Here is a 26,828-nt window from a genome sequence, read left to right as displayed (position 1 = left end):
ATTGGAGGCATTTTGAATTGAGTTGATTTAATTTAACCCAGGTAGACTGATTTCTGGTGATCTCACAGTTCAAAATTAAAGCACATTGGTCTGCATTGGCTCATAAATCCAGTAGCCTCTATCAAATGTGAATCAACTTCCAGTTTGGACCTTACTAATTTATGTTTAAATTCCTTGACTGTTGCATTGCCTAATTACTAATAGACTCAATACCTCTAAATGCCAGCACAGAAAATGAGTTTACCTTAAATGTTTAGGATTTTATTTGTTCCTGCAGAAAGATCACTATACCCTTTCATCAATAGAAATCCAATTTATTAATTAACTTGGTTGCTAAGAAATATGTGGGCAACAGAAAATATACTCACAAGTATCTATCATGTGCCACATGGTAGGCCCGGCTCAGTAAATATAAAGAATAATTGAATTCTGGAATCTTATAATCTAGTCAGAGAGCAAAGAAAAGAACAGGTTTTGCTTTGGCATAAAGCTCACCCAGTATGTCTTCTCATTTTCTTCTTTTTATTTCTTCTCTTATAAACATTTACTCAACAAATTAAAGAAACGTTTATTGATTTCATACTATGTGCCGATCATTTTGATGTCAGACTCCTACGGCTTTTATTTTAGTGTGCGGTGGGGGGTTGGAGAGAAAGAGAGAGAATAAAACAAATAATTGTTTTAGATCAAGATAAGTGCTATGAAAACAAACAAGGTCACATGAAGAGTGACGGGTACTATTGTAATTGGGTGATCAAGGAAGGCCTATGTAATAAAGTGCCTCAGGTGACATCAGCTGCAGCCCGAGACAAGAAGCCATGTGAGCATACAGAGGAAGAGCAATTGCAAAGGCCCTGAGCTCAGAACCAGCTTAGCAACAGAATGAACACTAATGACTAATATCGATTACCTTGGGGATATACTTGGAGCGTGAAGATTTAGAAGCCAAGGTCTCTGTCCTAAAGGAGTTCTGTGATGCAGACAGGCATAGGCAGACAGAGCATGATGCAGAACACAGCAGACACTGCAGTGACCAAAGTATGTACAAAGAGGTGCTAAGAAGGAGTGATTAACTCTCCGGGGGGTGTTTCTGAGAAGGTTTCACAAAGGAGGTACTATAAAGACAGGACTTTGAAAAATGAATAGCGTTGACAAGGCAGGGAAGAGGGTGGGCGGAAGGGCGACAGGACAGCCAGCGCACAGGTGCACGTGTGCTTCTGAATGATGGACGCTACAATAGAGGCCCAGCCACGAAGGGCCTTGTATTCGGTGCACGATGGGAACGACCGAAAGGCTCTAAGGAACCTCAGGACTGGGTTTGTGCCCGCGATGGATCACCATAGGCTCTCTCGCTTAACCACATCTGTGGGGAAATACATGTGGGGCAGTTCCAGGGGCAATGAATGATAGACGAAACGAGGATAGTGGCAGAGGCGCTGGGCAAGAGAGAAGAAATCCGGAGAGGCCGTAGGAGTTGCTGCCACAAACCGGTAAGGGCTAAGTCGCCAATAACTTTAAGTATCTGGCTCCCAGCAGGCACTCCATATTTGTAGGATGAACAAAGGAATGCATGGTGGCTGGACGTGGCCGCATGACGTCTGAGGAGCAGAAGGCAGAAGGCCCACATTCAAATATACACTCTCCCATTAGTGGAGAACGCTTCAGCTCCTTATTAGATGTGTTGCTTTAATCCTAAACTCCCATGAGGTAGGCGTTACTTCCATTTTTCCAACGAGAACCACCTGCGGCTCCAACAGCTGACGCTCGAGGTTCTAGAACAGTGGTTCTCAACCTTTGGCTGCACATTAGAATCACCTGGGCATCTTTTTAAAATCCTGATTTCTGGGCCCCATCCTCCGGAAATTCTGTTTCTTTGTTATGGGGTGGGTGGGCCACAACATTAGTAACAAAGAAACAGAATTTCCGGAGGATGAGGCCCAGAAATCAGGATTTTAAAAAGATTCCCAGGTCGCCCTAACCGGTTTGGCTCAGTGGATAGAGCCTTGGCCTGCAGACTGAAGGGTCCCGGGTTCGATTCCTGTCAAGGGCATGTACCTTAGTTGTGGGCACAACCCCAGTGGGGGGTGTGCAGGAGGCAGCTGATCGATGTTTCTAACTCTCTATCCCTCTCCCTTGATCTCTGTAAAAAATCAATAAAATTAAAAAAAAAAAGATTCCCACGTGATTCTAATATGCAGCCAAGGTGGAGAACTAGACTCAAGACAGTCTGCCAGCCAGCCAAGGGCGCATGCGTGACAATGTCTCCTTCACACCGCTGAGCCTAGGCCCTTGGCTCAAAGAATGAAAGGAATTACGTCGTCTAAACACAGAGACATCTACGAAAAGTCGGTAACTCTCGACAAGGGGACTCAAGGGGGTTCCAGAACTTTCCTGCCAGCCGGCCAGTAGAAGATCAGAGCGGTGCGTCACAACAGCCCAAAGCCAAGCCGCGACCCACGACCCAGGAAGTGGGGGGGCGGGGCGGAGCGGGGCTCCCCTCCGGGAGGGCGGCGGGCGCAGCCGCAGTGCAGCTCGTTAGCGCCGCGGCCTGGGGAGCGGGAGGCGGGCGGGACGCAGGGGGCGCTGACGGACGCAGGCGCATGCGCATATTCCTAGGCTGCTCGCCCTAGACGCCGCGAGGAGGGTGACGTCCTTTCCCGTGCGTGTCCAGTGCTTCCGGGTTACGGTCACTGGAGCCCTTATCTGGGTGACTCTTGGGCTGCCTCGTCGCTGTCCGCTTCCCATCCCCCGCTCCGGTGCGGTCCCGCGCGCCCTTCGTTTTCCGTCTTCTCGGGGCCTCCTGCCTCTGCTCGCCCGGGCTCGCCGCGCCCTAGTCCGTGGCTGTCACCTGAGGTGGGTGCGATGAGGCGGAGAGCCCTGTCCTGCCCCCGCCCCCTCGCCCCCCACCTACCCACTCACCACCTCTGCGCGGCCCGCGGCTCCCCTGCGCCTTCCGCCATTTTCCCGCCTGTGAGGGCGGGCCGATCGCACTGAGGGTCTCGGGTCCCTGAGTCCCGGTGACCGGGGAAGGAGAGGGAGTGTTTTGGGGGGGGGTGTGCCTGGGACAGATTCGGGGTGACGGATGTGTGTGTGTTGGGGAGGGGGAGGGGGAGGGGGAGGTTGTTGCTGGTGGAGATGCAGAAAGAGTGGGTGGGGATGGAGTGCGGGCGTCGATGGTCGTAGGACGACGCGGACATTTTTCTTTTGGAATATAGGAGATGAAAGGGATGTTGTCCGGAGAGGCCTTGGCAGTCTGGTTCCAGGGCCTGGGAAGGATGCTGTTAGAGACATACGAGGGCTCCATGTCTCATTTCACAGTCGTCTTAGGATAGGAGCAGCTTGTTGGGCCGGCTCCGTCCGTGAACCCATCGCAGTTTCTGCTCCTTTTCCTTAGCGAAGGGGTTGGTTATGTCGTAGACCTCGGTGATGGCCTGTTGACTACGTGAATCATGGAAGGGCCCTAATTTCCCTCCTCAGCATGCATGCCATTTCCCCATGTAAATTGTTCTTAAGCTGGGAATAATCACGCTATGTGAACATCATGTAAAATACGAATTAGCTAATCTGTTGGCCTCTTAAGTCCCCAGGAATGGGTAAAAAAAAAAGTGCATGTTCTTGAAGTGCTATGCATTTTTATATGTCGTGTTTTTCTAGGTCTCTATTTGGAGAGGGAGGAAAGTTTGGAGGATAGAGAATTTGATGTTAGCTTTACATCCCTGGGAGAAGGATGTGGCGTCATTGTTATTCCGTTTGGGGGGAGTACTGCTTTGTGGAATACGTGTGTTTCCTGATGATTATATTATCTTTTTGAAATGGAAGTGCAGAAATGACTTGAAATTTTTCCCCTTATATTTTGGGGAATTATTTAAATCTTGGGCAAATATTTCTGAAAGTATCCAAAGCTAGGATAATGTGAAATCAACCAGCTTCAGGAAGAAAAATGTCTGTTGATATCCTTTTATAGCTTAACTAGTGGCCCGGTGCATGAAATTCGTGCACGTTGCGTGGAGGGAAGGGGTGTCCCTCAGCCCGACCTGCACCCTCTCCAGTCTCGGACATCCCTCTCGCAATCCAGGATCGCTGGCTCCTAACTGCTCATCTGCCTGCCTGCCTGCCTGATTGCCCCTAACCACTCTGCCTACCAGCCTACTCTCCCCCAATTGCCCCCTCCCCCCCCGCCAGACCCCCCCAGCCGACCAGCTTGCCCCCAACTGCCCCCCCAGCCAACCTGCTCGCCCCCAACTGCCCCCCCAGCCAACCTGCTCGCCCCCAACTGCCCCCCCAGCCAACCTGCTCGCCCCCAACTGCCCCCCCCCCCAGCCTGATTGCCCTTCTAACCACCTCTGCCTCAGCCCTGCCACCATGGCTTTGTCCGGAGGTCCCCAGTCTAGTTAGCATATTACCCTTTTATTAGTATAGATGATAATATCAGCTGGTAAATACTGTAAATCATATATTTTTCAGTTAAAGATCTTAAGATGAGTATTTGTTTCTAATTAGTTAATAGGTCTGTGATTTTTAAAAAACATTTTTTATTGGTTTCAGAGAGGAAGAGAAAGGGGGAGAGAGACAGAAATATCAATGATGAGAGGGAATCATTGGTTGGCTACATCCTGCACGTTCCCCACTGGGGATGGAGCTGGAAACCCCGGCATGTGCCCTGACCAGGACTCCAAGTGTGACCTGGTTCATAGGTCCATGCGCAACCACTGAGACATGCTGGCCAGGCTGTGATTTTTTTATTTAGGTAACTTTTTATTATGTCAGGTACTTCAGATGTAGTAGTGTTTAGTAAATAGTTGTTGCTTGGCCTGAAGACTAGTAATGTTACTTGATTTTATTCTGACTTACTTTGACCTATCTCATTATTGTTTCTAATACTTAATATAAATATTTTTGATGCAGGAAAGATGAATGGCAGAGCTGATTTTCGAGAGCCGAATGCTGACGTTGCAAGACCAATTCCCCGTAACTATCAACTAAGTATTTATTAGAAGCACTTTATATGTAGAGAAATTTTCACTGCCTCGACTAACGGTATAGCAGCTGGGCTAACTTTATGGGTGTGTGACCTGTGCAGTCACACAAAGATGGACCCACACTTGAAATTGAAATTCTTAATAATTTGAAAAGATGTTTCATTTTCATTTTGCATTGAACGTAGCACTTTATATAGCCAGTTCTAACTAGCAGATAGTATCATTAACTTCTATGTGAAGTCAGAGTTTGTTAAAAGTTTATAACAAGCCTGTTGTTTCATTGTTAAAAAATGGGTGTGTTTTTGTTATGTTTATACCAGCAATTTTCAACCCTTGTGCTGCCAGAATTTTTAGAATATGCAATCCCTGATTATTTAGTCAGGGGCACTGACCTCTTTTCACTTAAATGAAAAAAATGACAACAGCTAACACAACAATAGCAGTCCAGTGTGAATGAATCAGAAATACACCTTTTTTTTTTTTTGTCAGATCGGCAAAAAATGTATTTTTTGGTGTGTCGTAGAATTTTAGTAATTAGTTTATGTGTGCCACGAGATGAAAAAGGTTGAAAATCACTGGTTTAGACTGAGGTAATTTTTTAAACTTAGTTTTTCCATAGGTATTTTAATGTTTGCTGATTTCTCCTTGGTAAAAAGACATAGGGGCTGATTACATTCCAACAGAGGAAGAAAGAAGAGTCTTCGCAGAATGCAATGATGAAAGTTTCTGGTTCAGATGTAAGTTAAATTTTATAATCAACAAAATTTGACCTTTGGTGATTTCATGTAAAAAAAAATTGGCATGTGCCCTTGGCCGGAATCGAACCCGGGACCCTTCAGTACGCAGGCCGACGCTCTACTCACTGAGCCAAACTGGCTAGCTATTACTTTACTTTTGAACAGAACCCTGGTGTTGCTTCACTGGTTATTGCAGCCCTTTCAGATAAAGTGATTCTAACAACAACAGAAAAAGCACGATGGAATTTTGAAAAGGGAGGAGTGACCTAAGGGATTAAAGAGGATGTACCTTTCATCAGTCACCCTGCTATTTATGCTTATAGTGTGTAAGGGAGTTAAGTTTTATGAGACTCAGCCTTTTTCCCTAAAATAGTTTTATGGTGTAGTTAAAACAGCCAATTCATAAAACACTTTGAGAAAGATTCCTATTGCAAAACAGCAATAGGAATTTTTAAGAGATAAATGAATTGGAATTAATTTAGTTTAAAAAGGTTTTACTCAACAACAGAGACTTCATAGGCCTTTTAAGTAAATGAAGTAGATGGTAGAGGAGCATTTGGATGAAAGGAATAGTGAGCAAAGGCAGATTCTACAATAACTTGTTCTCTACTAGAGTCTTGAGGTTGCATTGATTGGAGCAAAGGTCTTTTATTGGGGTAGAAAAATAAACATGATACCAATGAGTTAAAGGTTTGATTCATTATGGATTGTAGGTTCTTGGGGCTTATAGGCCAAAGAGATGATATGTAAGTTTTTTAAAGGAAAATTTGTTAGTGTGCAGGTTGAGTATGAAGGATGAGAAGATGTACTTGGCAATAACTCAGGCATATGGTTATTGAGGGAATGTAGTTGATTGTAGTGTCATTTGGACTAGGAATGATGGACTGGCAATGAAAGGTTTTTTAAAGAACACATAATAGGATTTTTAAATAGGTTGACTAAGAGGGAATGAAGGAAATACTACAAGATACCCAGCTTAGGAGACTGACTAATGATAACATTATTGATGAAAAGGTATAGTTGAAGGAGCTCTTGCTTGAAGAATGAAACGTTTGGACATTTTGAATTCATGATACAATATCTGAAGAATGAAATGTTTGGACAACTTGAGTTCATGATATAATATCTGGAAGATCTGTACGCAGCTAGAGATAGAACAGAGGTGTACATAAGAAATTAGCGTTTGTGGTGTAGGGATGTTGGTGAATTCACCACGAAATTAAGTGTAGAAATAAAAGCATAAACTGGTAATAGTATCTATCAAGTGATTAATATTTAGGGATAATGGAATAAATGACAAAGTTTGAGTAGCACATATGGATAAGAGAACCAAGTGGTGGTGAAAGAATGAACAAAAACCAGGAAAGAGCAGTTAAGATAATAGGAGTTCTTATAAAATCTTTTGGCTTTTATCCTCAGTTTAATACTCAGAGACTTAGAGAGTTTTCAAGCTAGAAAGAACCTGTGTGAGAATTAGGTGATGCACATTTCTAGGTGAGAATAATTGTTTTAAATGCATAGTCATCATGGATCAAAAACTTAAAAAAATATGAGAATAATTTCTCAGAGAACTCATTTGTACTCTGGCAACACATTTTTTAATCTTCAAGGATTGCATAGAATAGATAGAATAAAGTTATCTATTTTCAAGTCTGTAGATAACACAGGATTAAGAAAAAGACAAATCTATTAGACAAATCTATTTGGTTCATTGTAATGTTAGGCAATGACCACATAGATACAGTGGTATCCACATTTAGTTCTAGCTGATAAATTTATGTTGCTGTACATGTTTAACATTTCAGATAATTATAACAGTGCTATGGTAAAATTACATTGAAGGGCCATGATCAATAGGTAGGGTACCCAAGTATGCTTAATTATTTAAAGTAGGACATTCGGTATATGAATAATAGAAGCCTAAATCTGTTTATTAAAGCAGGTTTATCACAAGTTAGATAGAAAACATGTAATAAGGACAGGCTAAGAAACAGCTTGTTGTATATCATATCTGAATTACTGAGAAATTACAACAGCCAAAAAATCAGTGTATTAGTAAGTAGTGATTACTCTTTTTTTTTTTTTTAGTAGTGATTACTCTTTTTTTTTTTGTGATTTTTTTGTGTGATTACTCTTAAAACAGAGATTAACCCTTAGTGTTGCATAACATAACTTCAGACATTGAAAGTGCATAGAACCTTGGCTGTAATTACAGATGATAGGAAATTCAATATGTAATTACCAGGAGATAGATTAATAGTCATGCATTAAGAAATTTTGTAATTTATATTTGTATTTTCACATACGGATATTCTACACAGTATGTAATGTTTGCATATATTAATGTAAACGAATAACGGAACCCACTTTCTTTGGAAAGTGTCATTTTGTGCCTGTGGGTCTAAAAAGGTTGTAATACAAGTAGGAATGTGTAGAAAAAGTAATTACTAAGATATTTTTTACAGATTTTTTGAAGTCTGTTAACTACTTTGTCCATCTTGGTTTAAATTTAGACATGTTGATCTAGGGGCCATTCTTTAATTTTATTTCTACTCTGATCTTTTTTTTTTTTTATCCTTACCTGAGAATATTTTCTCCATTGCTTTTTCAGAGAGTGGAAGGGATAGGGGCAGGGGAAAGAGAGAGAGAGAAACATCAATGTGAGAGAGAAACATTGATTGGCTGCTTCCCACATGGGCCCTGACTAGGGCCAGGGAACGAACCTGAAACCCTGAAACTCATGCCCTTAACTGGAATAGATCCTGAGACTCTTCCGTATGTGGGCTGATGCTCTCCAGCGGTTCTCAACCTGTGGGTCACGAACAATGAAAATACATCCTGCATATCAGATATTTACATTACGATTCATAACAGTAGCAAAATTACAGTTATGAAGTAGCAACGAAAATAATTTTATGGTTGGAGGTCACCACAACATGAGGAACTGTATTAAAGGGTCGCGGCATTAGGAAGGTTGAGAACCACTGCAACCACTGAGGACATGGGTCAGGGCTTTACTCTGATTTTAAAGCTTAACCACGAAGGCATTTATTTCCAGTTGCTTAAAATTGTGGCCCTATGCACTGACAAAAAAAACCAGTTTTATCTGTGCCCAAATATACGTGTAATTTATATAAAAGGGGGTCAGTTTTGTTATGTATTGTGTGTTTGGTAGTTCTCAACCTCTGGAATTACTGAAAAGGTGTATGACTTCATATTTGTTTCACACATCATTTATAGATTTTGTGAATGATATTTCTTCTTAGGCCATGATGATATGATGCTCACTAGAGACTCAGCACCTGGGGTTTTTATTGGGGGCTGGTTACGGAGGCCCCCTTGGCCTAGCAGGTACCAAAATTCCAGACTCACAGAAGGAAAACAAGTGTTCAGCACAAACTATTTGTACAACCAGTTTAGACACAGTGAGCCATTTATCATTCAGGTAAAGTTTTATATTAGTGTAGGGAACTGTTTACCAATCATGTTCCGAGACATCAGCCAAGAACTTCTGTAAGCACATCTTCCTGAAATGTTGTTTAATATTTTGTAATGTTTTTCTTATATTAAAAATGCTTCTTTTGTATTTCCACTGACTATATACAGTACAGCTGTTAAACATGGAAAAAAATCTCTTAAAGATCTTAATTTTACAACATACTTTCTGGATGGTTTTACTGATACACGTTTATCTATCCTAATGAACTCAGATAAAATCTTTTCCTTTTTGTTATGTTGACAAGTTCTTTTTCCTTTTCTAGCTGTGCCTCTGGCTGCGACAAGTATGTTGATTACTCAAGGATTAATTAGTAAAGGTAAATATTTAAAATTTGAATTTATTTGGCATTTTGAGTATCATGTTTTTATATGGTATTTTCCTGATTTTTAGATAAAGTAAATATGATACTGAATATATAAAGCATTGTCATTGATAAATTTTTACAATGGCAGAAGAGTTATATCTCCATTTACCCACTGCCACAAATATCTTGATTTGAGAATTTGATAACATCTTTCATTGTAGCAACATTAACAATCTACAAGAGCAAGAAAGTAAATAAAAGCCTATGGATGGGTTACAGGATGGCAGAAAGACAAGCCTGGACTACCTAAGTCATTCACTTTACTGTCACCTAGGAGATCGTTTAAAATGCAAATTCATGGGGCCCGGCCCAGACCTACTGAATCAGACTCTGAATTAGGGCCCAGGAATTTGTTTTAACAAACTCCTGGTGATTCTTATGCACTGTTTTAAACATGAATGACTCCCTAAACCAGCTTTGTCTTAAGATAATAGAGGGATGGGGATACTTTCTTGTTCCAAATTCTACTGGCTTAAATAGGGCAGTGTTATTCATATCTGGAATTGAGTTTAAAATAAGTATTAAATGTATCAGTCTGTAATCTTAAAACTAACTACTCATTACATTATTTTGTGAACTATCTCCTTGGACTAAGAAGATATCCTAGAAAAGGGTGGCAACCTTAGGATGAACTCCACATATTCTAAAAACCTGTTCTTTTAATTAGCTGGCTCCTAAAATGTGACTATGATAGGAAAATAGCTTTTTCATATTAGCAGTATGAAGTACTTAGTAGTATTGACACAACTAGTTGAGAAAAGTTGTTTTGGAGGGACATAGGAATTTGAGGGGTTAAAATTTTATTTTTGTGTATTTGAGAATCAAGGTCTTTTATTAAAATGACTAGATGCCCAGTGCATGAAATTCTTGCACTTGGGGGTGGGGGACCCCCGGCCTGGCCTGGCCTGTGCCCTCTTACAGTGCGGGAGCCCCACGATCGATCGCCCCAAGGAGCTAGACCCTGCCCATCCATCCGGGGCTCCTCGATGGATTGCCCCAAAGAGGTAGGCTGGAGCCGGGGATCCTGCCTCCAAGGCGGGCACGGGCATGCGGGGCTGCGGGAAGCCCGGCAGAAGCCGTGAAGAGTGGCCGCCGGGCTACCACAGCACGTGCGTGGGGCCGTGGGAAGCCCGACTCCACTGTGCGTACAGCCATCTTGTGACGGCATGATGGCATCATACATGAGGGTGTGGCAACTACTTAGCCTTTTATTAGTAAGGATATTGGGGGTCTTGTTTTCTGGGTGGGTATTATAATAAAAAAGTCAGACCCCCAACCCAAAATTGAAAGAGACTTTAGAAAAGGAATTCAGAATTCAAGACATCTCACATTTTATTAAAATGCCTAATATTTTGTATATGCTTTCATCCATGGTGTCATATTCAGCATAGTCTTAGCTGCTCCTCTCTACTTGTTCCTTTTCTGGCAAACATTTAACCCTTTGCGGTCGTTTGTCTACTCTCAGCCACCAAAGCTTTTTTACCGTTCCGGTCGTATGTCTGCTCTCAGCCACCACAGCAAGGAACCGTACGAATCTTAACTCTATTCATTCATGTATCAGTTCATAATTTCTCTGAAAGCTCTTAAGTGTCTAAGCGACCTTGTCACGAACCAAAACATTGCCCTGACAAATCGGAGCTATCGAAACTCAATATAAACAAACGCGGTCGTTCCACACTCGCCAGGCAAAACACCGTGGCGAGTCAGTCGCCTTTTGAGAGTGAAGAAATCGACAAGCTTCGGAGATACTTCGCAAAATTTCAAATAAAGCTTTACAAATTACGTTTAACTGTAATTAGGCATTCTCACTTGTTAAGATATTTCAAAATAATACTCCAAAATGGCAAAAAGAAAGTTACCGAAAGAAGTGTACGGCGAATCTGAAAGTAACGATGAAGAATTTTATTTTGGCACCTTGAATACTGACTCTGACGTAGAAAGTGGTAACGTTTGTAGTGATTCTACTAGTAGTGACGTAGTTCCAAAAGAGAATTAATAAATCTTGTTTATCCTTCATAATCTTGCATGTTATGTATCACTGCTCTTTCAATGGAAATTAATTCCGACCAGTACGACACCCATGTCCAAATTTAATACGACCGCAAAGGGTTAAACTTGTTCACATTTGTTCTAGCTTGAGAATATACAAAAGAAAAATCCTCCCTTATATTTCTTCCCAACTGCATCCAGCTGTCTTGCATTTGAAGCCAGACTTCAGGAATGAGCACTTCACTTTATACTTCTTTAACCCATTATGGTCTGTGTCATAAACTATGGATATATTCTAACATTTACCAAAACTTTTTTTTTTTTGACTGATAGGAACTATACACTACTTTTGGAAATAGCACTAAAAGACAAATTCATGACCTCTTGATACTTTCATTCTAGTGTGGTTTTCTTCCTCCACTCATGATTTTCTTTAGAGAGCAGTTTTCAGTCTGTATGCTGTTACCCAGCATAATGTGACTTCAGGGACCATTTATTGCTCTAAATCTGCAGTATTATCTCTAGTGTAGGAATCTACTTCAGAACCATATTTTGCCTTTCTCCACATGGAGAGCCCTCCTACGGGCTGCTCAAACTGAACTCATTTCATCCTAAACTGAATTCATTACACACCAATTTTTGTTTTCCCCATATCCGAATGACATCACTGTCCAACTAGGAAACTGAGGGATTATCCTTCACTTCTGTCCCTTATCTGCTTGTCCAATAAATGCCCGTTCTAGTCCAGCTCAAATACTCTGTATACTGTCTACCTCTATCTGCACTGTCATTATAGTACAACCATATGTTGCCAACAGTATTGAATTAGCCTTCAACAAGTCTTTTGCCTCTATTCTTCCTACTTCTCCTGAGAAAATAGGCCATGTCAGGTACCTTTTAGGGCATAGTGCATGCAGTAGATGCTCAAATTTTTAAGTGAATGAATAGCAACCATCATTCTTTTTGCATGCTTTTTGTCTTCATTGCCTCTCCTAACTGTAAACTCTATGAGGGTTAAGAGTGTCTTATTTTCTTATGTGTAGTGCCTGTATGTTGTAAGTGGTCAGTAAATGAAGGAAAAACATTTTTGTGTAAATGTAGATATTATTACTGTCCTCATTTTCTCATCTCATTTGTGTAAGTAAAGGAACTGAGGCTAACAGCATAAATGAGTTCTATTTTGTACTTTATATACATGAAATCAGACAATTAAGTATCCTTTAAATTGTGAGATTTATTCAGAGGTATGCTGAAAATGGCTTGTATCAGCACCAGAGAGCTGATTTTTAAATTTTTAGGATTTTGATAAGCTGGTTTTTAAACCATTTGGTAGCTTAAAATTGGTTACGGTCCAAGTGTTTGCTCTCCACAGAAATCAACCAACATTATAAGTTAGGGCTTTTTATTGGAAGAGCTGGTTTACCAGCATATCCTAGAATTCATCTACATTGTTGCATGTAGCTGTAAATTAATCTCATTTCCATGTAGTTTTCCACTGTGTGAATATACCACAGCAGTTGATCCATCCTTTTGTACATTGACAATTGAGTAGTTTCCAACTTCGATTATTACAAGTAGTTATGCCATGAATATGTCTTTTGGTAGACATTTTGCTTGGTCATAAATTGTGTATATATTCAGATTTAGTAGATATTGCCAAACTTTCCAAACTATTTGAACCAATTTACACTCCCACTACCAATTTATTAATACAATTTTATTAACAAACTCACAATACCTGCTATCTTTGTGTCTTTTATTTTATCCATGTGGTGAGTGAAAAGTGATATTGATTGCATTGTGGTTTTAATTTAATGAAGTTGAGGACCTTTTCTTTTGCTCATATCCTATTTAAATATATCCTTTTTTGTGAAGTATCTGTTTAAGTCTGTTGTCTATTTTTCCATTGGATTGTCTTCTTTTTCCTATTGGTTTTGTGAGTTCTCTGTATATTATGGAAATGAGTCTTTAGTCAGATATATGTATTGTGATTATTTCCCCCCACTTTGATTAACTAGTTCTTAATTAAATGTCATCCATTATGTCAGATCTTTACTTTATGATGAATGATTTTTGTGATCTAAGACTTTCTCTATTACAAGGACATGAAGAGTCTCTTAGGCTTCTGTAAGCTTTATTTTATCTCCATACTTAAATTTTCAAGTCAGTTGGGATTGTTTTTGAATGTTGTATGAAGTAGACTCAAGGTACATTTTCCCCCTTATGGATATGTAGTTGACCCAGAACTATATTTTGAAAGGACTCTTTTCTTTATTCACTGCAATGCAGTGTTGCCTTTGTCATAATTCAAGTGACTGAATGTGTGGGTCTGTTTCTGGACTCTTCTGGTTTTGGTCAATTTATCTATTCATACACTTATAACAGACTGTCCTAATTACTATAGTCATAGATCTTGATATCTCCAATTTTGTTGCTCTTCAATATTGCCTTGCTTATTGGCCCTTTGTTTCCACATGATTTTTAGAATAAGGTTTTTAATTTGAGGGGAAATTTTCTTTAATTGGGATTGCATTGAATTTATAGGTGAATTAATGGACACTTGCCATCTTTACAATAGTCTTGGTGCATGAACATGGTGTATTTCTCTATTTAACTGTTATTTCTCAGTAAGTTTTGTTTTCAATGTAGAGATCTTCCATATTTTTTATTAGATTACTCCTGGGTAGTTGATATTTTTTAATACTATAATAAATTATATCTTTTAAACAATGGTTTTTTTTGTTTGTTCCTGATATAAAGAAGTAATTTCATGTGTGTGCAGTGACTTTATATCAAGTTATCTTGCCTCTGCTAATACATTGTTGAGTATTTTCAGTTTTCATATTTCTGTTGATACTGAATTTACTTGGTTCTTTCTTTTTTTTTCTTTTTTTTTTTATATGTATTTTATTAAGTTTTTACAGAGAGGAAGGGAGAGAAATAGAGAGTCAGAAACATTGATGAGAGAGAAACATCGATCAGCTGCCTCCCGCACATCTCCCACTGGGGACGTGCCCGCAACCCAGGTACATGCCCTTGACCGGAATCGAACCTGGGACCCTTCAGTCCGCAGGCCGACGCTCTATCCACTGAGCCAAACCGGTTTCGGCGACTTGGTTCTTTCTTAAATAGCTTTAGCCTTCTCTAGGGTTATGGAAAGAGCTAATGCTGTTAGGTAACATTTAGAGAGAATCTGTACTGGTTCTTCCTATTACATTTTTCCCTTATTTCTGTTGATAAATAATATATCTTATTTTATATTTCGTTGCTGAACTTTTATCTCACATTAGAAGAGATCAAATAATGACTAGCAATTTCTGTGTTATTTTCTCAAATACTCTTAGCATAAACTTGTCAATGTCTCTTTCTCCAACAATTAATGTTACTCAGAAATATTTATTCATTTATGTTTAGGATTCCTTTCAAGTCATCCCAAATATGGTTCCATTCCTAAACTCATATGTAAGTATGAAAACAAGTTTTTTTAGCTTTTTACTTAAGAAAATAATGTGTTTATCAAATGTTTTGTCTTACTCATAACAGTTATTTGATTATTTGCTTTTACAAATCAGTTGAAGCTTTTTATTAAATGGGCTACTAGGAATTTATTATGAATCTTTTTATTGTTAACATTAAATATCATGAGTTACTTTAAAGAGGCATTTATAATGTGACAGAAGTATTAATTTAAATTACTTTGTGAAGATATACTATTTGAAAATAAATTCTCAAATACTCTATTAGAGAAGAAAGTTGTTCAGGGATTCTGATTAATCAAGATAAATTATAAAAATTAAGTCTAATTTGAAAAAATAAATCTTTAATTTATATTAAAAATGTAAAAAACATAACTTACTTATATTTTATAATATGATTAATAGGAAAGAAGCTAAATTGCTTTTTAAAATTACTTGAGGCTTTTTATGAATCTTCCCAGGTTAGCTCTATTTTGTATTGGAAATAGACACATGATTCAACAAGAGCCATATTTAGGTAGCATTTAATAATTCATTATTTTAAAAGATTTGTTGCACCTAATTTTAAAAACAAGCTGAAGAAATTAGCTAGGAAATGATTAGATTTTCATCTGATTTAATGTGATACTTTTATCATTTCAGGAAATCTTAGTCTTTTCACACCAAAGATATACTTAGAATTTTTTTTAATGTACTTTTAGGAAAGATTGTCAAAAAAAGCACATTGAGTTACACTCTTTTTTTTTTTTTTTTTACAAATAAGTTGCTTGCATCATGGGATACTTTGCCGGAAAGCTTTCTTATGTGAAAACTTGTCAAGAGAAGTTCAAGCATCTTGAGAATTCCCCTCTTGGAGAAGCTTTACGATCAGGACAGGCACGACGAGCTTCAATACCTGGGTAGGCCAGATTCTTATCTTTATTAAAGGTTTTTAAATTTAGCTAAAAAATTGTAACTGGATATTACCATAGTTCAGGCATGAAACATTGCCTAACTGAAGGATCATTGGAAACTTGCCACTTTGTTGCAAGCTAAAGCTAATTAGATTTTGAAAAGTAGTGCTAGCCAGGCCAGTGTTAGTCAGTGGTTGAATGTCGACCCATGAACCAAGAGGTCACCAGTTCAATTCCTGGTCAGGGACATGCCTGGGTTGTGGGCTCAATCCCCAGCAGGAAGTGTGTAGGTGGCAGCCGATTGATGTTTCTCTCTCATCTTCTCTCTCATTAATGTTTCTATCTCCCTTCCTCTCGCTCAAATCAATAAAAATATATTGAAAATAAAGGTAGAGTGAGATTTGTCTACCTTTGTTTTATTTAGAAAGTTGCATCCTATTGGGAGTGTATATCCCAGAATAAAGGATTTTAATTTGGCAAACACCTTTGGTTACCTATATTTTGAACTTTTCCTTTGAATTCCCAATTTTTATCAATTTCAGCTCAATAAATTTCAAGTTTTTAATCCTTCTGTTGAAAATAGTAGGGAAATTGTGTACGTGAATCTCTTTGTCTGGATATATAGATAAGTAATAAGGTAATTAAGTAGATTTAGTAGATATATTGTCATCATAAGCGGCAAGCAATGTAAACTTGTTAAGAACATTTGCTTTATCACTGTAGAGTTTATGTGGACTACTACTGTAGGAGTAACTTACCAGTTAATGTGGGAAATGGACACATTTTCTGATCTGGAGTATTTTTTCTTTCTAAAAACTTTAAGCACATTAAAATGATTTCTGAAGCCTCGTAATTGGAAAACTAAATAAACGTTTTTTTCTCCTATATATTGAGTGACAATTTTTAAGTTATATAAATAGGTCAGACCATTTTTGTGTGCGTTGGCAGAAAGAAACAGGCTTAATTTTACTGTCCTATCTAATAAAAGAGGAACATGGTAATTGGCGTACATCCGCTACCCTTCCCATTGGCTAATCAGTGAGATATGCAAATTAACTGCCAGCCAAGATGGCGGCCGGCAGCCAGGCAGCTTGAAACTAGCATGAGGCTTGCTTGCTTCAGTGACAGAGGAAACCAATGTTCCCCGCCTGCCTTGCCGGCCTCTGAGCTTGAAGTTTGAAACATAGTTACAAATATAGAAGCTAAACAAAACCCCAGAAACCTGCTTTCAGCCGCCAGGATCTCAGAGCTGGAATTGATACAGTGTTTCGATTATAGAACCCAAACAAACCAGATACCTGCTTTCAGCAGCAGAGGCCTCAGAGCTGGAGTTAGAGCTAAAGCTGGCCCAGAATAAAGAAAAAAGAAAGAAAAAAAGGAGCAGTTGGGAGCTTCAGTCACCCGCCAGCCTGAAAACAGCCCTCAGCCCCTCACCCAGACTGGCCAGGCACCCCAGTGGGAACCCCCACCCTGATCCAGGACACCCTTCAGGGCAAACCAGCCGGCCCCCGCCCATGCACCAGGCCTCTATCCTATATAGTAAAAGGGTAATATGCCTCCCAGCACCAGGATCAGCGGAGCCGCGAGGCCTCCTGGCACTGGGATCAGCGTGACGGGGGGAGCTCCCCAACCCCCTGATCGCCCTGCGGCTCTGTGTGTGACAGGGTGCGGCGCCCCAACCCCCTGATCGGCCCTGCTCTGTGTGTGACAGGGTGCAGCCCCCAACCCCCCGCCCCACCCCACGGGCCCTGTTCTGTGTGTGACAGTGGGCGGCGCCCCAGCCCCCTGATCGGCCCTAACCTGAGCATGACTGAGGGTGGCATCACAACCTCCCAATACGCCCTGCTCTGTGCATGACGGGGCGGCGCCCCAACTCCCCAATCGGCCCTGCTCTGAGCCCGACCAGGGGCTGCACCTAGGGACTGGGCCTACCCTCTGCCACCTGGGAGCAGGCCTAAGCCAGCAGGTCATTATCTCCCAAGGGGTCCCAGACTGCGAGAGGGCACAGGCCGGGCTGAGGGACCCCCCCCCACCCCCCTGAGTGCACAAATTTTTGTGCACCGGGCCTCTAGTTTTAAATAACTGTTAAAATAATATGATTTTTTAAGAAAATAAGATAACTGACTTTTATACCTACGTACATTTCTTTAAATAAGGTATAAGAATAATTCATGTTTCTTACATAATATGAATTTCTTTTATAGGTACTATTCTCAACAGCCAAGATATGAATCAAATGTGAGTGATCACTCATCTTTTGTGACAGCCCCAGCAGCAGATAACATGGAAAAAGAGAAGTTTCCTCGTTATGAGCCAATTCCATTTAGTTCTTCTATGAACGAATCTACTCCCACTGGTATTACTGATCATATTGCCCAAGGTAGAAACTTCTCTTGAAATGAATTTCAGCATTTAATGGTCCAACGTATGTATAAACTTTATTTGATGACCTTTTCTGCTGGGTATCATCTGTGTGTTCCACCATCAGCCTAAACACAGCATGTTTGTTCATTTGTTCATTTGTTTCTTCATTCAACATTGTTTTGAGGTTCAGTCTGTTAAAAGATACAGAAATATAAAGATAAATTACTAATATGTCCCATTAATGGAAAATATAAAGCTAGGCGGAATATCAAAGAAGTGATAAATTGTGCCTCAGGGAAGCTTTAAAAAGGTTACGTTTATTAGGCTGGTCTTAAAGGCTTTCAGCTTCTTTGTAATGTGAGAAAAATAATAATTACCTGCCTTACAGAACTGTTGTCAAGTGAAAAATCCTTGTGAAAATGCTTTGTGAGGTTTGTGTAAATACTAGCGTTGAAGATTACATAATGTAAGTGCAACAACATCAATTTTGGATTAAGCCCTGGATTTGAATCATGATTCACATTTACTAGCTATGTGACTTTCAGCAAGTGATTGTAATTTTTGATCCCTTCAGTTTCTTGATCTATCAAATAGAGATAATACCTCTTTTAAAGAACATTTGGAATGAGATAAAATAATCAAACGAACGCCTGGCAAGTAATAGGCTCTCATCAAATGTTAATTTCCTTCCTTTTTTCCTTCAGTCTAGTTTGCAGTGAAAGGTGAGGAATTAGAAAATGCAGGTCTGCAATTCCTTGTCTAAAAAGCCTAAAATCCAAAAAGCTTTGAAAACAGAAGTTTTTTTTAAATAAACAGGTGATAAAGTCTGACGTGAACTCATTTCAAACCCTGAGCTAAACATAAGGTTTATTTATCTTTATCTTAATATGGTTGTTCCTAAATTTCATTGTAGAAATACTGTTTTTACTCTTTGCTGCTCAGAACTTTTGAATGGATAAATATTAAGTAATACAAGAACTATACTATAATATTTTTCTAAAATCTGAGAATGTCTGAATTTTGAAACATTTCTGACTGCAAGGGTTTGGATAAGAGATTGTGGACCTCTATAGGGTATTCTTTAAAAATACTTGCTTTGAACCAAATACAGTAAGCCAGTAACTATAGGGAACAAACAAGGTTAAAGGAACATTTGGATTTTTGTTTCCTTTGTTTAAGATGGGCGAGATTTATAGCTATTATATGTAGGTTCAGGGGATGGGGGTAAGTTGATTATAGGTCAAGTGAGGTTCCAGAGGATGCGGAGCGGTTCTAGGTAGGTCAGGATATCAAGTAGCCATTGGCTACATATGGCTGTTTAAATTTATCAAATCAAATTGAAAATCAATTCCTTAGTTGCTTTGACAGCATTTTGGTTGTTCTGTAGCGACATGTGCTAGTGGCTACTATGTTGGACTGCAGATATATCACGTTCTTATCATTACAGAAAATTATATTGGATAGCACTGCTTTAGAGCAGGAGTAAAGGGGTATTTTCAGAAGAGACCAGAGAGAATGGAAGTTAATATAATTTAGATTCTTTAGTGGATGAAAGTTGTTGAGAGACTGTTAATCCTCAGCTGCTTTGTTTTTTCCTGAATGGTTGGAAGTAAAGACATCCAATTACAGTTGACCCTTGAACAATATTAGGTTTGAACTGTCTGTGCAGGACCATTTACACAAATCTGCCTATAAATCAACCTACACAATTCAAACCCATGTTATTCAAGGGTCAACTGTAGTCAGAAGGGGCAAGAGGTAGGCAGATTAGAGTGGTTAAAGTCATTTTATCCAAAGGCAGCTATCCTTGTCCCTCATCGCATCTCTCCATTTTTCCCGTTTCTCAAGTTCAAATCCATTCTACTTGTATTCTAGCCTTGTAATTACTTACATTCTTCCTTTCATTTCCATTAGCAAATTCCATTCCATGTTACATAGTTTCTTTTTCAAATAAAAGCAAACAAAAAGCCCTTTGCTATCGTCCCACAGACCACAGGAAGACCCCTGTTTTACAATATTTTAGGTTCTCCAGAGCAGTTATTGCTCGTCTGCTGTTCTGCTTTCTCACCCCCTTCTCTAAGTCTGGATTGCAGCTCTGACTGCTCTCCGCGTGGACCAGCAGAGCGGCCTCCTTTGCTTGCCCCAGCTGCTGTTCCCCTTACTAAGGCACCTCCCCTTTTGGTTAAGCAGAACTACTTGCCCCCTTAGATCTGCTTTCTCTTACCAAGAATTTAAAGTTATTCAATGTAGAGAATTCATAGTAGGAGGTATTCCTTCATAATTATAATGACACTTATTATAGTTAATTACAGTTAGACTTAAATCAGTGCTGTTTTTCATTCTTATTCCTTCCAGCTCTGTATACCTTCAAAGTAGTAAACCATGCTATGCTCCCTGCACAATAGAGGATGTTTTCATTTGACTTTTAATAAGTGTAAAAAATTCTCCCTAACATTCTGTCTGATTTATGTTTTCATTATTTGTCACAGAATTATAGAACAATGAAAAAAGTATTAGACCTGGAAGGAACTTTAGGAATAGATTATTTACTTCCATATTTCACAGGTGAGAAAACTAAGATTCAAAGAAGCTTAGTGATTTGCCCAAGGACATTCACTAATTGTTGGCAGAGTAGGAATGAGAAACTAGGGTTTCTGACTACTAATCTAGTATACACTATCTAAATCAGGGGTCCTCAAACTTTTTAAACAGGGGGCCAGTTCACTGTCCCTCAGACCGTTGGAGGGCCAGACTATAGTTTAAAAAAACTATGAACAAATTCCTATGCACACTGCACATATCTTATTTTGAAGTAAAAAAACAAAACGGGAACAAATACAATATTTGTATTTGCATGTGGCCCGCGGGCTGTAGTTTGAGGACCCCTGATCTAAATGATATTTAAAAATATTATTATGGTGAAGGGAAGTGAGTCCAGTAATTACTCATTACTAGTGAAATACAGAGTGCTTTTTAAAACCAATATAAGGTTATACTATTTTTTCTTTGCTTTTTTTTTTTTTAAGAAAATTTTACTTTTCAACAATGGTGTAGTATTATAACTAATAAGGAGAAATTTAAATGTTCTTTGTATAGTGCACTATACTTTGTATTAAAATAAGTGATTATGGTTGAAAGCATTTAATGTCTAGTTAGATTGTTTTAAAAATTCTGATTATTCAGTGGGACCTTACTATTGAGTTCCAGAATAATACGACTTATCAAAAATTGTTTTAAAAAAATAATCATAATTAAAATGTGTCCAATTTTTATGTCTTATTAAAAATCTCTTTGAAAAATAGTACTTTTGGAGTAGTGTGTCAGATTGTAAGTTGTTGTTCATTGAATGTTGTGTTAGCATTAGTTTTCTTTAGAACTGCTTATATGGCCTTTTTTGCTGGTTATACATTTTATAAAGTAATCTTCAATATTTGTTCCTGCCAACCAGTATTAAGAGTAACAACTTCCATACGTTTCAACAGTATTTAACTCTTTGATAATATGTATTCATACTTTGATTCTTTTGGAGATATAAAGAATAAATGCTGGTTTCCCGGTCGAAATCATAGTTGTCACTTTCTTTTCCCTCAGAATTGCATTCATTAGACCTAAGTGAAAATGATGCATACTGTGCTTAAAAGGCTATGTTTTATACTTTTCAGTAGCTATTTTCAAGTATTTTTGTTTAAATACAAAGATGGTAAAATAATTTTTAATAATAGCTGGAGTTGTGTATAGATTGTGGTTATGGGAACATTTAACTATGGAAATACTACCAAATAAAAGCCATACTGGATCAAGTTTTATTCAGTTGTCACTAGTAGGATATATTTCTCTTTAAATAAACACTGGATAACTTTGCAGTTTAAAACACTAACATGTTAATGAGTCTTAATTATGCTGGTGTATATTATGTTTTCTGTTCTTCTGGCATGGTTAGTTTTTAATTTCTTGATGTTAATTTTAGATTTTAGAAATAAAAACTTGAAACTGTGAGAGAAGTTGATTTTAGTTTTATAATTACCTTGGGGAAATTATAGTATTTTTGGAATGGTGGTAATTGATCCTTTATTTCACTTTATTCTATTTTTATTATGGGTAAGGAGCATTTATAAAATTTAGTTGCTTTGGATATATTCAACTCTTTATCACCATGTATTAACTGTTTGTTGTTTTAGGACCTGATCCCAGGCTTGAAGAAAGTCCTAAAAGAAAAAGTATTACATATGAGGAATTAAGGAATAAGAACAGAGAGTCATATGAAGTAACTTTAGCACATAAGACTGACCCCTCAGTCAGACCTATGCAGGAAAGAATACCCCAAAAAGAAGGTATGATAGTTTAGTCTAATCACTGTATTCTGTAGGATCGGATATCGCAGCATTAGTTAAAAACATTAGTCATATTAACGTGATTTAATTCCATAAGCAATTAACCAAAATAGTGTTTTTTTAAAAAAGAATAGCTATTTCACAGTTATCATATCTTTCGTTTTTAAGGTATTGTAAAGGCCATTTTGTGTTAGAAAATAATGAAGGCAAAATAGTAGTATGACTTAAGATAGTAAGACTAGTTTTGTAACATCCAATTTGACTGTTTTCCCTTATAAGAAGTCACATTGGAAACCTTTTTTTAAATGATGCATCTATTACATAAAACCAGATCTGTGACCTAAGGTTGATAATTGGGTTGTAATGCCACTTTTGGCAGAGCCACAGAATCATGATTAATGAAACTAATTTTCTTAGTGAAATTGAGATTGAGTTATATGCTTTACAAAGCAGCTTTAGGACATTTCCAAAGAGGAGTTTGACTTTTTTAAAATAGTGCTTTCGCTCTGCAATTAATTATAAGTTTTAAAATCAGTTTCTTTTTAAAAAAAATTCTGTTCCTGATCAGTTTCTTTTAAGTCATTTTGGAACAGTTATTCATTACCCCAAGTAAATTTTCTGACACAGAAGTTTACTTCTAACGGAAGGAGGTATTTTAATTAAGGGTTTGTAGCTATTTTAATATAGAATTTTATGTCTCTTGAGGAAGTTTAGAGAATGTGTCATTGTTTCAAGGTTTCTATTTACTACTTTAAAAATTGAAGGAATAGGTTCTTGGTACCTTTAAAAAAAATTCTTTATTGTTGAAAGTATTACATGTGTCTCCTTTTTTCTCCTATTGACCCTTATAGCAGTGATGGCGAACCTTTTGAGCTCGGCGTGTCCGCGTTTTTAAAAACCCTAATTTAACTCTGGTGCCGTGTCACATATAGAAATTTCTTGATATTTGCAAAATAGTAAAACAAAGACTTATATTTTTGATATTTATTTTATATATTTGCATGCCATTTAACAAAGAAAAATCAACCAAAAAAATGAGTGTCATAGGTTCGCCATCACGGCCTTATAGCCTGCCCCACCCCCGCCCCAGGCCTCCACCACCCTGTTGTCTGTGTCCATGGGTTATGCATTATGCATACAAGTTCTTTGGTTGATCTCTTCCCACCCACCCAGCCACCCCGCCCCTTCCCTCTGATATTCCACAAGTTTGTTCTTGGTACTTTCTTGAAAGTCATAGGCCGCAAAGAATATAAAGATACATAAAAATTCTTAGTACTTTTTATTATGATCATTCTTTTAGAGCCAAATTATTTCTAATTGATAGTGGTTGCTGCATTTAGAATTCTATTTTCATATTAATGATGGATAATATCTATTATATTATTGCTGTTAAAAATTTAGCTTTAAAATAGACTGATAATTGACATTGTTAATGTTTGTCATTAAAAATAAAATGTGTAAACCTTACGCATTCTATAGCCACTACTCTGTAATATGTAAAGACTTACTGGTACTTTGTTCTGCTAATTAATTTGAGGATTTAGACCAAGCATGTTAAACTCACTGCCCACGGGCCAGATGCCTCGTTTATTTGGCCCATGTTAGCCTTTGAGTTTGACATGCTTGATTTAGACTGTAAGCTCCATGAGGGCAGGCAGTAGTATTTTTCTCAGTTTTGTAATCTTTTATGTCTGCATAGCATAGGACCATATGCTGGTTAATCAGAAATGGAGTATTTCATTGGGCTTTCTATAGTAATAAAGATTAAGAAAAGGAAATATGGTAGACCTTTGGTATTTGCTAAATTTTGACATTTATGGTTTTGACTGTAAGCAGTCTTTTAAAGTTGTTACATGACACAACTTTAATATGAAATAATGTTTATAAAAAGAAAGGTGATTTTTGTGTGCTTTATTTGAAGATAAAGTTATGAAATGGTTTTAGTGATTTTCTAGAATGTTCTATTCTAGACTCTAGGCAGAAAATTTGATATTAGTACAGTGTGGATTTGCTGGATCAGAAAGTATTATTTAAATTTTTCAGTTTTAGTTTCTGTGGATGACATTTATCTAATTAGAAATTAAGACTGAGAGATTTTAAAAACATAAGCACGGTAGTTATCTCTCAGGACCATGATAGCTCCACACGTGCAGCTTCTAGAAAACTCTACCTTGTACTAATGAGGGAATAAAGCAAGGGGAAATGGCAGAATATGAGGGAAAAGGGTATATAACGTCTTAGTATAATAATGATATAGTTTTGACGTCACAGAATCTCTGAAAGAGTCTTGAGGCAGGAGGTTCCTAGTCCGTACTTAGATAATAGCTTCTTTACAATATGACTACTTATAATTTATAGATGAAGGCTATGTAAAAGAGGCTAAAAGGTGAAAGAGTACAGAAGACGGGCATGTTTCAAAATTTAATTTTATGTAAAATGCAGGAATATTGGAAACTATTTCCTCCTTGCCACCAGTATCATGGCTCATAGGAGAGAAGATTGAATTAATCATAACCTGAATATTTGACCATTTCTACTGCTATATTTTTTGTGAAAAACAAAATTCAATTTTTTAATTATTTTTTTAAATTTCCCAGTAATTTTTTGTATATGCTGTAAATTATACCACACTTACTTAGGTGGTAGGTAAAGTTGTAATGGCACCCAGGCTTTGGACCTATACAGATGTGTTCAAATTTTAGTCCACTTGTTTTTTTAGGCTTGTACCTTGGGCAAGTTACTAATCTGTTTTTTCTCAAAATGGGGTTTGCATCTGTTCAAAATGGGGGTTGTGTTTATAAGGTTGTTAGGAGGATCAAATATTTGTCAAGTTCTCCATACATTGCATTACTATTTATGTCCAACCTCCAGTTCACTAAAGTCTGCCAGCCCCTTTTTAATCCTACTCTCGTATTTATTAAAATGAGAAACACAACTTTTCACCATAATAGTGAACTTAAAATAATGCCTTTTATGTATTACTATTTGGGATCATCAATTATTTGTGCTCTTTTCCTAGTCAAAGTAAACAAATATGGAGATGCTTGGGAAGAGTGAGACACTGCATCCTTGGACCTATTGAAGGAGTTTCAATATCCAACTTCATCCAGGTGGTCATATCTGCATGCGTGGAGTCAGCAGCAGTCTTCATAAACACATGTAAAATCCGAACCTGGGCTTTTTGTGGTTTGGCTTATTAAAATAATGTTTCAATAACAAATTTTATTGTTAATATTGTGTGAATCTATATGAATAATGGTATAATACCACGATCGTATACAGTTTGTGAAATTTAAGTTACAGGATAAGGATACTCTTAGAAAACCACTGAGGGATTGTAATGCTCTAGAATTAGCATATGTGAAAATAAATATCTGCATGCTGAATTGGGATGGGTGGGGGGGAACAAGCATAATTTTAAGCGTTAAGCTTTACATCAAAAAAATTATTAAAAAGCCTTTTTCCAGTGTTTGCTGTATTCTCAATGTTTATGGTAAATAAATATAAAGGAACATGCATCTTCACTGATTTCATGGTTTTATTGTTTGCGATCTATTTTAAGTACAATTATAAGTGGTGTTTTGTAGGGATAGGAAATAAAGTCATCTCTGAATATTTAATAATATGGTAAATGTGACTCGTAGATTAATCAACTACAGTAAATGGCTCTGCCTAAAAAAGCAGTGGTCGTGTTTAAAAACTGCAAATTTCAGGGGAATAAAAATTTGGTATCCTTTTTTTATTATGGTTGTTCCTGGTTTAGGTGAATGGAAAATGAAATTGTGGTTTCATCTACATTCTTATTTATATTACATTTCTATCAGAAACAGTGTTTCTGTTTTGGATGATGCAAATCATCCCAAAATTTGGCTCAATTTATCAGGATTATCACTTAGTAAGTTACATAATGTCTACTATAACCCAGTGTACTGGGTTGTACACAAACATATTGTATGTCAACTATAATTGAAAAATAAGTTATTTTAAAAAATCTATCGGTTTTTCTATGGGTCGGGATTTAAGGGTTTCAGCTGAATGATTTGGTTCTTGGTCTCAGATTTGCAGTCAGATGCTGGATGAAGCTGAAACAGCAGGGAGCTAGAGCAGCTGGGGCCTGGCAGGGCATCAGCTCTCTCATTTCCAGGACCTTGCCATGTTTCTTTCCATGGATTAGTGTGGGCTCCTTACAACAGTCA

At 38.0% G+C, this 26,828-nt stretch overlaps 1 protein-coding gene across 9 annotated transcripts; it reads left to right on the top strand.

Annotated features, from left to right (window-relative positions):
* The first annotated feature begins 2,635 nt into the window (after positions 1 to 2,635).
* Positions 2,636 to 26,159, top strand: OCIAD1 (OCIA domain containing 1). 9 transcript variants are annotated; one of them, XM_081101381.1, is made up of 9 exons: positions 2,670 to 2,853; positions 4,906 to 4,968; positions 5,636 to 5,716; positions 9,478 to 9,531; positions 14,983 to 15,030; positions 15,808 to 15,943; positions 18,142 to 18,317; positions 22,480 to 22,632; positions 25,652 to 26,159. In XM_081101381.1, exons 2-9 carry the CDS (start codon positions 4,911 to 4,913, stop codon positions 25,687 to 25,689), a joined length of 744 nt encoding a protein of 247 aa, XP_080957507.1. In that variant the 5' UTR covers positions 2,670 to 2,853; positions 4,906 to 4,910; the 3' UTR covers positions 25,690 to 26,159. The 9 variants fall into 9 exon arrangements, 7 of the variants coding, with proteins under 7 accessions (XP_080957511.1, XP_080957507.1, XP_080957510.1 ...); XR_013996528.1 differs by having other exon boundaries at positions 2,690 to 2,853; positions 18,142 to 18,362; positions 25,652 to 26,155; XM_081101383.1 differs by lacking the exon at positions 2,670 to 2,853 and adding an exon at positions 2,967 to 3,017.
* Positions 26,160 to 26,828: the final 669 nt, after the last annotated feature.

The sequence above is a fragment of the Myotis nattereri genome (assembly GCF_964212035.1).
Source record: "Myotis nattereri genome assembly, chromosome: 1".
Taxonomy (NCBI): domain Eukaryota; kingdom Metazoa; phylum Chordata; class Mammalia; order Chiroptera; family Vespertilionidae; genus Myotis; species Myotis nattereri.
The sequence above is the reverse complement of the archived record's forward strand: the minus strand, read 5'-3'. Positions and strand labels throughout refer to the sequence as shown.